This window comes from Cygnus olor, chromosome 5 (genome assembly GCF_009769625.2).
Source record: "Cygnus olor isolate bCygOlo1 chromosome 5, bCygOlo1.pri.v2, whole genome shotgun sequence".
In the NCBI taxonomy this organism is placed as follows: domain Eukaryota; kingdom Metazoa; phylum Chordata; class Aves; order Anseriformes; family Anatidae; genus Cygnus; species Cygnus olor.
Window position 1 is genome coordinate 26725676 of NC_049173.1, and position 12284 is coordinate 26737959.

Below are 12284 nucleotides of genomic sequence, written 5' to 3' on the forward strand. Positions count from 1 at the left end.
CTCTCTTTAAAATAAATTATCCTAAAATAGAGCTGTGTCGGCATCTGAAATCTGTTTTTTTTGAAATAACATGATTCATGTTCAACAAATCTTATTTAAAAATTCTTTTTACTACCAAAGTACATGATGTATGGATAGATAAGAAATGAGCATCTGAGATAATCCAGGTAATTTCTCAAGCCTTAGATGTCAGTGTGTGTGACACTGATTAAATACTTAGAAAAGTTTCAGTTGTTCCTTGTTCTGTATTCTCTCTATTGATTATCAGAGGAATTTAAGAATGTTTACGTGGCTCTTCACTAATACATGGTAATATACTTGATGCATGTGTAAAAATATCTTTAGGGTAGCAACTCCGCACTCATTCAGCGGTGTCATACTCCTTTATTATACTGCCATTTGATGACATGAGACACCCTAAGTTCACTTATTTACTTTTTATTTACTAGCGGAGTTCATTGAAGACATTGAGCTGATGTTTTCAAACTGCTTTGAATACAACCCTCGTAACACAAGTGAAGCAAAAGCTGGAACTAGACTTCAGGCTTTCTTCCACATTCAGGCTCAAAAGCTTGGACTTCCTATCACATCTGGTAATGTGGACCATGCCGCTCCCGTGGCAAAGAAGTCACGAATCTAACCTCTGCCTTCCAAAGGATTTTTTGAGGGAATCTGTTAAATTCATTAAAATGAAATGTTAAATCATGCAGTCATCATACCTGTATAAAGCAATAACAACTGTTTAACCACCTTGAAGTGTGGCCTGCACTATATTCTCAATGTAATATTAAGCACTCAGGAGAACGTAGGAAAGATTACCTTTGCTACAGTTTTATTCAGTGTCTAATAATTTTGATAGATGTACTGGGTACAGTACTGGTTTACAGAGGTTTTGTACATTTTTAATACATTCATGTGTCCAAATATCTTCCAGAAATGCATTGTTTTTTCCTGCACCAAATGACTTGTTTCATCCTCTAGATTTTGTAGGAGCTGTGGTATTGAGGGCTTTATCAACTCAGATAAAATCTTCTGCTGTAGCACAGTTGAAGAAACTGTGCATGTTTAAAACTTGTTTGAGCATATCTTCTCAACACTACACATGAATGAGTACAATTGCATATCTTTTTAAGTACTGTACCAGTGCTGGCTGGAGGTATTCAGTCTGAGTTTATTAAGTAGATATTTATTTAGCATTCAAAGTAATTTGTGAATTTGTTTTGTATTTATAAAATTTGTACTGGGGATTAAAAACAAAAAAAAAAGTTCCATAACTTTTTTAATTTTCCTGTGTTTTTTGTTTATTCCCCTCTAACTTCTTGATGATCAATCAATAAATATCTTCCCCTCTACTTGGCAGTTCTAGCAATGAGTAAATTTACAGGACTGTATTATAAGTTTCTATGTACAACTTTCGAAGTGTACAAATAAAATGACACATTTTTCAAAGTATGTTGAGCTTCTGACATCTGCTTTTTGATTACACTGCTCTGCCACCTTCCCCATTCATTTACTAGGACATGTTGCTGGAGAGAATACAGCAGAACTTGGTTTCGGCACAAGTACCACAAAGTACCCTGACCAGCATTTTCAGGAGCTGCGGCCACTGTGCTATCTGGTCTTTGACCGATGCAAGTGTTTGGTGTGTAAGGAGTGATGCAAGTGTGTGTATAAATTGTTCTATAAGTATGGTTCTTTAATTAGGATCTTTATTCTGTCAGTGTAAAATCTCACCGCTCTTGGCTGACCAGCAGCTTCTGTAAAGCATCCGTACTATTCTTGGCAGTGGTCTCTTTATCAGGTTGTTGGCTTTCAGGTCTGTACCTCCATTGCAGGGAGTATGCCGTACTCTGAGGAAACAGCGTAGAGCACAAGTCTGGGGGTGAAGAGGGCAGGAAAAACTGAAAGATGAGGTTTGCTGCTTCAGCAACTTTTCTCTCCATATGTCTGTGCTAGCTTATATTGCATCCTCATGAAGACTTGTGTACACTACCGATCTGCACAATTACTTGCCGTGCAACTGTGGATTTTCTATGCCTATATTGCTCACCTTGCCTTAGAGATGGCAAGAGCAGGCATTCCCTTGAGCCTGGGGAACAGTTGGTGATACGAGACTGACCAGTTTGAAGTTTAAAAGTGTGTGTGGGGGAATCTTAAGAATGAGAATAGCGGGTTTATTGTTTAAAGATTCATGTTAATGCTTCAGAGTTTGTACACGAGCTGCTCCTTGCATGTAGCTGACATCTCTCTTGTGTCCAGATCATAGACATGTTTCTTGTTCCATAAAGGGTTTTTTTGACCTTCAGACCACAAAGAATGCCAAATACTGTAAGGAAGTGAGTAGCAGAAAGCTCCTTTGCATGGTGTGCAGGTTGAATGTGATATCCATGCATCTGTCAAGTCCCAAGAGGCTGTGAACATACTGACAGGCAGGTTGCACAAACAGTTGTGCAAGTTCTTGCCCACATGAATGCTTCCCATTGACTTGAATGTGAGTACTTGGGGGGGAGGCACAGTGAACTGGCCAAGTCCATCTGTGGCACATGCAATTGAAATTGTTACTGTCCTCAACCTACTCCCAGCTGTTCATTCCTATCATTTTTTCTCCAAGGTTGTTTCCTTCAATAGCTTTCCCTCAGCAACCCAAGTATAATTTTGAGTTTGGGTGGAGCAGATGGGAACTGTTCAACCCAAATCTCAGCTTGTGCCTGGGTTGTTTGTATGTTTGTGCCAAAGTTACTAATTTATCATTAAGTTTGCGTGCCTAAGGCTTTAGTTAAACTTGCTGAGGGTGGGATATGGAGAAGTGCGCATTTTGTTCAACTTTCCTGCAAAACAAACCCATGTCTTACTGTCAGCACGCTTTTCTCAGGCTGCCATCCAATGCCCTTACTACTAGGGTAAGGGATATGCACTATCTGTAGGAGGAGCAAACTGGATATGTTCAACTGTTTCATCTCTGGTTCACAGGTCTTGACTAATGGGGCTTTACCAGGCTCTTCAAGAACACGGGCAGTAGGCTTCCATGAGCTCCAAGTCTGGTGTCTGCTCTCAAAAGTAAAATTTTGACAAAATTGCCTAGTGGAAGTCTTTTCCTTCTCGGTAGCTCCAGTATGTTGTAGCCCAGCGGGCATCCAAAGACTAACAGCAGCTAGTTTTTCTCCGGTGCAAATTCTGTCACTTTACTTCTCCTGCCCCTTTTATTCATGACAGAGCTGGGACTTAATGAGTTTTAACTGCCTTAGACAGTTTCTTCTGATGCTTTTTGTATGTGATGATTCTCTCATACCAGCAGGGCTAATTCCTGTGGAGGAATTGGGCTCTGGCCTGCAGTACTGTCTCTTTCCAGGAAATCTGCATTTCAACAGCGTGCTCTGCTCCTGGCCACCACAGGTGGTCAGGGATTCAGGAGACAAATCTCTCCTGTGGCTGCTACTGTTGGGAACTGCCCTTCCTCCCCAGGCAGCTCTAGGTTAGGAGAAGACTTGTTCCTGGAGTCCTGTCTTGAAATGCTGAGCACAATGCGGTGTGGTGGCTGCGGACAAGCTTATGCTAGCTGCTTGCACCATGGCGTGAGTTAGCAGCAGCATAGCAAGGCTGTTGTGCCAGGTCCCTTCACCTGTGTCAGCCAGCAGGTGATCTCCTCGGCGGGTGCATCCGCTGTCAGGTTTGCCTGCGGACAGCTGAGCTCCTGGAAACCTCCAGCGACACTGGAAAGCTGGAGCTGCCCCGATGAAGGTGCTCCAACAGGCTTGGGCTGGGGCCACCATGTCCCACAGCCACTGATGGGTGGCAGTTGTGCAGAGGGAGAAAAAAGTATTTTGAGTATTGCAGGGGAGAGCACGTAATTGTTAGTACTGAAGTTAGGGAAAAGGGACTTAGCATAATTGTAGTGAATACAGGCACTTAGAAACCACTAGGCGGCAGCTGAAAAGCAGGGAGGGCCTGCATGTGTAGGCACAGGGAGGCAGGGACTGCCCTGAAGAGTTGACTTGATGCAGGAAGCTACAGCCATGTCCAGCACTCTGCCCTCTATAAAGCTGTGGTGGTCCAAAAGTGGAGATTGTGCTGCAGATGTGTGCAGTGAGCAGGTCTGGGACACCGAACCAAGATGGAGGCCTGCCTAAGGTAATGTTGCTGCTGGTCATCTAGTGACTCAGGAGGTCACCCGGGCTTTATGACTTCTGAAATGTTGATGGAACTACTGAATTAACCCTTAGCCTACAAGTCTTGTATGTTCCACATTTCATCTGTTCATATTCAAGTAAATAATACCTGACTAAATCTGGTCATGTTGCCTAGTGTATACTGCTATCATAACTGATTGCAACACTTTCAGCTAATGCTTCTGGAGGCTCCCAAGGGCTATTTCTGCTGTGCAAAAGCCTTCTCACCCTGAAAACGGCCTGTATCCAGATAGGTGCAGGCACTTTTTTGTATGGCGTATGGCTAGGTTGCTGTAACTCCAGGAGCTCTTTCCGCTGCACACCTAAACTGTCTTGATCTTCAGAGCTGCAGGTTCTTGGTCTTGCCCTCCAGAGGGGCTCTTTGTGCTTCACTCAGCTAGCCACAAAGCGCTGTGCTGACACTTCTCAGCCTGCTACCAGCGGGTCGGTTGATGCCTTCTTCCTCCTCCCCTTCATCAGCAACCTGTTTCCCTTAATCTATTAAGGCAAATGTTATTTTAATTATTTTAAAACAGTGCTATCTTAAAACTTAGCCCTTATGTGTGCGGTTGTGTGTATGTTCAGTACAAGACCTCAGTAACAACCCCTCTTGGACGATCTCTGGTTACTAATAAAGCGTCCCATTTTGGGGCAGTCAGGTTTGAAGATGTTTGGATTAAGTCAAATGCAAAAGGTGAACTGATTTGTGTGGCAAATCACAGAAATTATAAGGACGGGTAAGTAAAGGCATCACCTTGATTCCCATCTGTTTTCAAATAAGGATGATGAAGTAGCACCACCCCTAAAACATGTCCACGTATTGCAGAATCTGGGAATAATATACATATTTTTAAATTTCGTGGATATATGTGTATACTTGTTTTAAAAGCTTTTATTTTTTTTTAATTGCCGTAAGCCAGCTACGTACGCTGGTTACCATTCACGAACATTGTGCTTTTGTGCCTTTCAAGGTTACATCCATATCTGGGATGTGTGTGGTGAAGCTGGGACTTACTGAAAGCAGCAGCCCCTGTCCAGGACTGCAGGGACAACATGGGGCTGTAGCTGCATTTAAGCTTTTTATTTATTTTTTTAAATAATCAGACCAATCTGATCTGCTGGGGTTGAAGCACTTTGGTCTTGGACATGTACGTGCTGACAGATAATCACAGCTGCATTCTGGCAAATGGACGCTTTTTCCAAACCAATGCTTTTTGTTACTTGGAGTACATCACAGAATCACTGAATGGCTGAGGTTGGAAGGGACCTCTGAAGATCACCCAGTCCAATCCCCCTGCTGAGCAGGATCACCTAGGATACATTGTGCAGGATGGCATCCAGGTGGGTTTTGAATATCTCCAGAGAAGGAGACTCCACACCTCTCTGGGCAACAAAGTGCTAAGCAGCAATGTAAACTACACCCGAAATGCTTTCAGGGGCAGAAGTCCACAAACTGCATATATTTACCAGAAAGTACCCGAATGCTGACTTTGGGCTTGTTTCTCTGCCACAACATATCATTCTAGCTTTCTAGTACTTCTTTTCTGGAAAATTGCTGAAACTGTATTATTATTATTATTTAGGTGTATTATTTATATTAACTGTATTATTATTATTTAGGCGCTAGCAGCACCTTTAATTGCCCGGTGGTCCCAGTACATGGTGCTGGTATTCTGGCACTGGGTACAGCCCATACCATGAGAGGGAGCTGGAAATAGGGTGCTGGAGGTATCGTTTCCCTTGTGATTTGCAGCAAAGTTGTCTTGATATTCACACAAACGATCTTTAGTTTTGTTGGTTTGTTATTCTTTGTTTACCAGTTCATTTAGGCTTTATATAACCATTCCCGAGATGGAGTCCCATAAGAGCACATACAATAATCAATGTGCCTTTCTACTCTTCTTGTCTAGGTACCTTACAGATCAAATTAGTCTGGAGAGGAAAGGACTTGTAAGAGACCGGTTGTACTGTGGCTTGGCTCCTGTGACATGCTGGAAATGCAATCCAGGATGCTGAAACATCTTGGTTTTGGATCATGGCTTTGAATGTGCTTCTGGGCAGTGTGCAACTTTGCCTGTGGGATCAGGAATTCACAGTTCCCTTCGGTGAGCATTCCCGCCTAGATCCCACCATCAGAGTCACATGCTGGGCTTGGCGGTGCTGGCAGCCCGGAGCGTCCCGCTGTCCCTGGAGGACACTCACAGTGACCGACAGGTCCTGCGATCCAGCAGCAGTTATAAATACTCCTCTGCCCCAGCCATCCTAAAGCCCATTCTCAACCACCAGCAAGTGATCTCAACTCATGTATTTAGCATGTTAGGCTTAGTTAATGCTCTATTTTTAGATTGCTCTCTGAAAAACAAAAGCTTCCTGGTTTTCAAATGCAAATAGACTGCTTTTAAGCAGCATACTTTGTGAGGGGCTTGCAGTGCTTGGGACAGACACATGAGTAGGTTTGGCTTGTGCATCTTTTGTTTCCATACCTTGTCCATCTTTTTTTTTTCCATATTTATCCATCTTTTTTTTTTTTTTCCATTGTTTGTCCATCTTTGTCTCAAAGAGGTTTCTAAGAAGCAGTCCATGGGTTCAGCCTTCACCACACAGAATTTCCTTACATCTGGAGGCAATGCTGCAAACCGAGTTCTAGGTCCTTCTGGAGAAAATTTCAACAATTCAAAACTTCAGAAGCAAAAGTGTCTGTCCTCCTTTTTGGCTGACCTTTGTGACTTCCAATCTAAACAGGCCATGTGAATTAATCTCCCGTCTTGGCACTTTTGTGATGGTTCCTCATCTCCTGGACAGGATTTGATCCTTTCCTTTGGTGAAAAATTTCGTGTTGCAAAGATGCCTCCTTAAATCAGACCTACGGTGTCCTGGAAGTGCTACTGATGAGGATTAGGAGCAGACCGTTTTCCAAGGGCCTTATCCCAAGGCGATGACCTAACCGCCGCAGGAAGGGAAGCACGCAGAGATGAGGTGTCTTCCTGGCAGTAGCATAACAGGTCAGTAGCAGAATGAGGCCAAGGCTGCAAGACTTGGGATTAGTGCCTGTCCTCTGTGTGCAGGCTGCTTTGCACTTGTCCAGCCGCTGGGAACAGGATCCCGTGTCCCACCTGCAGCCCCCTGTGGTCTCTGGGGTCCAGTGTTTTGGACACATCTTTAAAGAGGAGAACAAAGCTGAATCACTGTGTTCCTTATGCCAGGCAGCTCAAACGTCTTGAAGGCTCTATTCAGAAGGGAAAAAGATTCCTCAAATCGTTGCAACCTCATCCTGGAGTTGCACCAGCTTAACGTGCATAATGTGCTGAGCTGCCTGACCGCATCCCAGCTGTTGGCGGTCCCCTCCTGAGAACCAGGCTGGAGCGGCTCAGGAAATTACCACCTCCTCTCCTCCACCAAGAGGAGTCACTGCTCTGCCGCTGAACGAGTCCGCAGAAACCTGAACGAGATGGAACCCCTGTTAGGAAAGTTGTAGATGTGGATTTTTATTTTGGTGATGCAACTGGCTGCTTCTTTGTATAAGCTCTGCTACATTTACATACCAAATTCTGTGCACTACACGTGAGCAAAGAAGCATTTGTTGAGCCACAGTAGTAACAAAAAACAGTTTTGTTTTGTTTTTTTTTTTAAATTTCTGATCTGATTTTTAAGGAAAAAAAAATCGGCTTCTGTGCTGTGGCAAATCCACAGCTATCCTGGTGTAAGAGGCAGGAGGATTTGATTTCCTGAACTTGGAGGGAGAAACAGGGCTTCGAGACTGGCAGTGTAAGGGCTATTGCTGAGTTTGTGTAACACAGGAGGAGGAAGAGTGGCACTTGCTGAACATTGATGAGGAATGTGCTTAGCAAACGGAGCTTACAGTGGCAGGAGACACCTGGCTCGAGCAAGGTGTACAGCGGAGGGCTGCTGAACAGCTACTGTTGTAACAACTTTCTTCAGGTGGCAAAGGCAAGGGAATTTTAGCCACCAACCTGAAGAGGTTAGCGAAGGGTGAAATTGCTATTGAAGAAGCATCTCCTGGGACCGTCGCGTTGATTAACGTCCCCGCTAGCCTTAGGCATCCCAGTTTTATAGCTCCACTGGAAAATCCTGACAGAAAGCAGCAGAACTATTAATGGCATCTCCTCTGTGCTCCTTGTGTGCGTGTCCTTGAATTGTGACAGGAAGGGCTGCTGGGTTCCTCTGCAGCTGTGAGTGGATGCTGTGGGCTGGGGGCCGTGCTTAAACAGCAGATCCCAGGCACCGCTTCCCACCCTGTGCACTTCTCTGGGCAGCGATACCTCCGCTGCCGGCACGAACGGGGAGAGCAATGTGCTTCAGACCAGAAGCGGCGTTCTTCAGCCAAAAACAAGCTGGCAGTACCAGAACACAGTTTGTTTTTCTCCTCCTACAGTTTTCACAGCTGGCACACTTTTAGTTTGAGAGATTTGCACTTTTTAGGTGCCTGTGCCACGAGCTCACTGTGTAGGAAGAAGTTGTGTATGTGAAAGAAGAACACAAAAGGAATGGATTATCCAGATGAGGTTTTCCAGCTGACTGACACATCTAGCACATCGTGCCATTGCTTCTTGGCTGCTTGGAGAAAAATCCTGGACTTTTATTTGATCAGAATAATTAAATAATGAAATCTATATTTTGTGTTGCATTACAGTCTATTCTTGCAAAGCAGGCTGGCAGCTTTTCTCTAACCCACTTACGAGTGCATAGGTCAGAGCCATACACCTGGTTTTCTAAAGGTCACGTTGGCTCCCCTCTTGCCATTTCACTGCAACAAGCATTATTCTGTGAAGCACAGCAGCTACCGCACCGTCCAGAAAATGATGCTGCTTTTCACATTTCCTCCCCTTAGGCAGGATTTAGCACATCACATCCGTGTCTGCTGCATAGCCGGGGCTCTGCTTCACTGCGCATCCAGATACATGGCTCTAGCACGTGGGTGGCTGGAGGTAACAACCTGCATCAAACTCCTCAGACCTGCTGTTGTCGGAGGATGCTTATTGAGAAGGAAAGTCTGACTTTGCTGCTTGTGTGAAACAGAGGTTTCAAGAAGATGATTGCTGTGAATGACCTGCATTTCCTCCCCCAGGGGGAAGGATGCTCTGGGGCGTACAGCGTGGCACGGGACCCAAGCCTCCCTGCCCTGTGCCGGAGCTTGCCACAGGCTTCCTGTGTGACCTCGGGCACCCAGGGAGGGGAGGCTTCATTAATAATCTTCATAACGAGCTTTGAGGCCTTGGAATAAAAATGCTACAAGTAGAAGTGAAAAAAACAATCTATACCATGGAAACAAAAGTTTTCTGCAAAAAAAAATGGTAACAGTGTCTGGGCTGAGTAACTGATACACAGCCAGTGGCTGATCTTACAAATCCTTCTTTACCTGGGGTTATGCTGTACATTTATCTCAGCTGTGAGCAAGAGGCAGCAGGAGAAGAGATGCAGGAAGAAATTGCTCCTGGGGAAAACGCTATTTGAAAGCCATAAGGGGATTTATGAAGGTTAGCAGGGTACACAACAGTGGCTCCTCCTAGTGCTGTAAATGTGTAAACCTTTGTGAACACAGAACACATGCTAATTACCTGAGTCATTTTTTTATCTTCTGTGTTCATTAATAGCACTGAGCAAAATTTCCCTCCATGTTAGACTTTCAGAGACTTTTTTTTTTTGATTCTGTTTACCCAGAGACACGGGGAATTCCCCGCTGCCCCGAGCAGCGAGCTGCTGCCTCCCTGAGCATCCTGAGCATCTGCTGCTTCCGCTGTGGGTGGCTGCCAGGGCCCCAAAATGGGACCCTCTGTCCCCCAGCCCTGCACACGGTGCTGAGCCCGAGTGCTTGCGGAGCCCTGCGGTGACTCCAGTCCCCCGGGTGGACGGGGTGCTCCCACCAGCAGACGTCACCTGCCACGAATTGCCAGCTTGCCTTGGAGGGAAATTTGGCGGACCCGAGGCTCCCGGTCCGCAGCCCACAACTCTAAGGAATCAGTGCACATGGGCCTGTAAATCTCACTAACTCACAGCAAAACCATGCTGGCATCTTCCAATTACAGCCAAGTAAATGTAATGTGCTGAATAATTTTTCAAAAGAAAGGCATCTGCAATGTAAGGAAACACACAAAATCTGAGTGTTAGCCTTTTGCTGGGTTTTTTCTGTAATCTTCACTTTTATTACAAGAACTTAGATTTTATTCTGCATTCTTTGTTCTCCCACTGAAAACAGGGAATTGTTGGAGGGAAACTGGACGTTTTCCAGAGGTACGCAGGAGAGCAAAGGAAAAAAAGAAGGGCTGTGAGCAACAGAACTCATAAAATGCAGTTTCCTATGGATTTCTCTCTTGACTGACTGATTTTTCTAACTGAACAGTATTAAGACTTTGTTACTTCAGCGTACACCTACACATGTTCCTCTGCTTTCCCTTTTCAGTCCCCTTCCTGAAGGTAATTCAGCGACACCCCAAAAGATCTGACGTCTCACAGCAGAACTCAACAGGTGTCTGAGGTGAACCTGTAGTTGCAGAGCCCAGCTTTCTTGTAACGCAAATGAATTATTTTATGAAACTTAATTACTTAATTAAGGATCTTAATTACTTTTGTGACCTCTATCCTTCTGCCAGGTTTAATTCAAATAAGCTAACAAGTTAAAAAGTTATCAGGCCAAGGACCTGCCCAGGTGAGGGAGGGGATGACCACAGAGGCAAGGTGCTGGCCTTGCCTCCGCAGGAAATCAGGCTGAAATAAAAATGCTCGGTTTAGAGGTACTGACAGAAGAGCAGAGAGGATGTAGAGGATGTGAAAGCAATGGGCTGTGCTTTAAGAGAGCTTGAATGCACCAGGCAACTTAGTTCATTATGATCACTCAACGCTAATGAGCATCCAGGAGCTGAATCCAAATGAATGCTGTACCGTGAGTCACTGCTTCCATCCGCAGAGGGAGAGGGGAGACTTGGAGGAGCTCCCCAGGGGCACGTGCTCAGCACAGGGTGTCATTCACAAAGCTTTTAGTGCTGCTGCTGGCCTCTCTGAATCATAGGGCTATTTCGGTGGTGCCCGGTGGGATGCAGGTCGCGTGGCACAAGGGTAGTGAAACTCGGTGCTTCCTGAGGGCAGCCAGATGCCCGGGTGGGGAACCAGATGAGCAGCAGCTTTGTCTGACCGTGCTCCAGCAACACATTTTGCTTGGTCATTATTGCTCTTGGCTGGATATTGGCCATTTCTGTGGCCTCAAGGTCACCACTGGGCTCTACCACAACTTCCTTCTCTGACGGCTGCCATCACAGGCAGTCCCTCATTCTGCTGAAAACGGGAAGGCCCCGTCTGTTTACCTCCAAGCTGAGAAATGCTCTCTGGTTCTGGTAAACTCATTTATTTCTCAGCAATTTCTGTAAAGTCATAAAATACCCCTTCTCCAATCCTTGCTTTTTCAGAACTCTGCTGGCTGCCAGGTACCGGTCAGGGATTTGTAGCCGCAGCCCGTGTGGCTGGATGCCTCAGGTACGCACCTTGGGAGCTGCCGAGGTCCCAGGGCAAGCAGCTGAGACGGCTGCAGGCAGCTTGGTGCTGGTTGTCTGGTGAGGCTGCACCTCCCGGGCTGGAGGAGTGCCTGCTTTGAACCTGGGCTCGTATGATGGAACAGCTGAGGAGTTCTGGTTTGGTCTGGCCAGGTTTGGGTGTCTCGGGACTGATGTATAAACCTCTCCCACATCGTCCATAACCCACACCCTGTTATGGGAAGGCTGGGGGTTCCACCAAGGTCGCAGCTGAGTCAACCAACGTAATTGCCTACAAATCCTTAATGATGCTGATTAGGTGCTGGAGCAGGTCTTGTGCCTTTTGGTCTGTGAAGGCTGCAACAGAAGCGTTTTCCTAAGCCAACGGAAGCGGTAACTCCAAACCAGGTGGGTTCACAGTGCTTGCTGAAGGCTTTAACGGGGTCTGGGTTCAGCTGAGGTTTGCAGGAGCTGGCAGCAACACCTTGGTGCTGAAGGGAGGCCTGGCAGGTGAGGGGGCAGCTGAAATGCTGAGGTTTCCAGAGCAACCCTTTTGGCCAGGCTAAATGCTGGCCTCACCTCCCCGCTTGCAGCTCGGCTGGGTCAGGAGGAGCAGAAGACCTTTCCCTGCTGGGCT

The 12284-nt window shown here is 45.8% G+C and overlaps 1 protein-coding gene across 4 annotated transcripts in view; it reads left to right on the top strand.

Moving 5' to 3' along the window:
- The window catches only part of BAZ1A (bromodomain adjacent to zinc finger domain 1A), a 61945-nt gene extending 60501 nt beyond the window's left edge, over window positions 1-1444 (top strand). For all 4 annotated transcript variants that reach the window (XM_040558185.1, XM_040558183.1, XM_040558186.1 and 1 more), the window contains one exon: window positions 450-1444. In XM_040558185.1, coding sequence (XP_040414119.1) covers window positions 450-640 — 191 coding nt within the window. In that variant the 3' untranslated portion in view covers window positions 641-1444. The remainder of the gene's footprint in view (window positions 1-449) is intronic.
- The last annotated feature ends 10840 nt before the right edge of the window (window positions 1445-12284 follow it).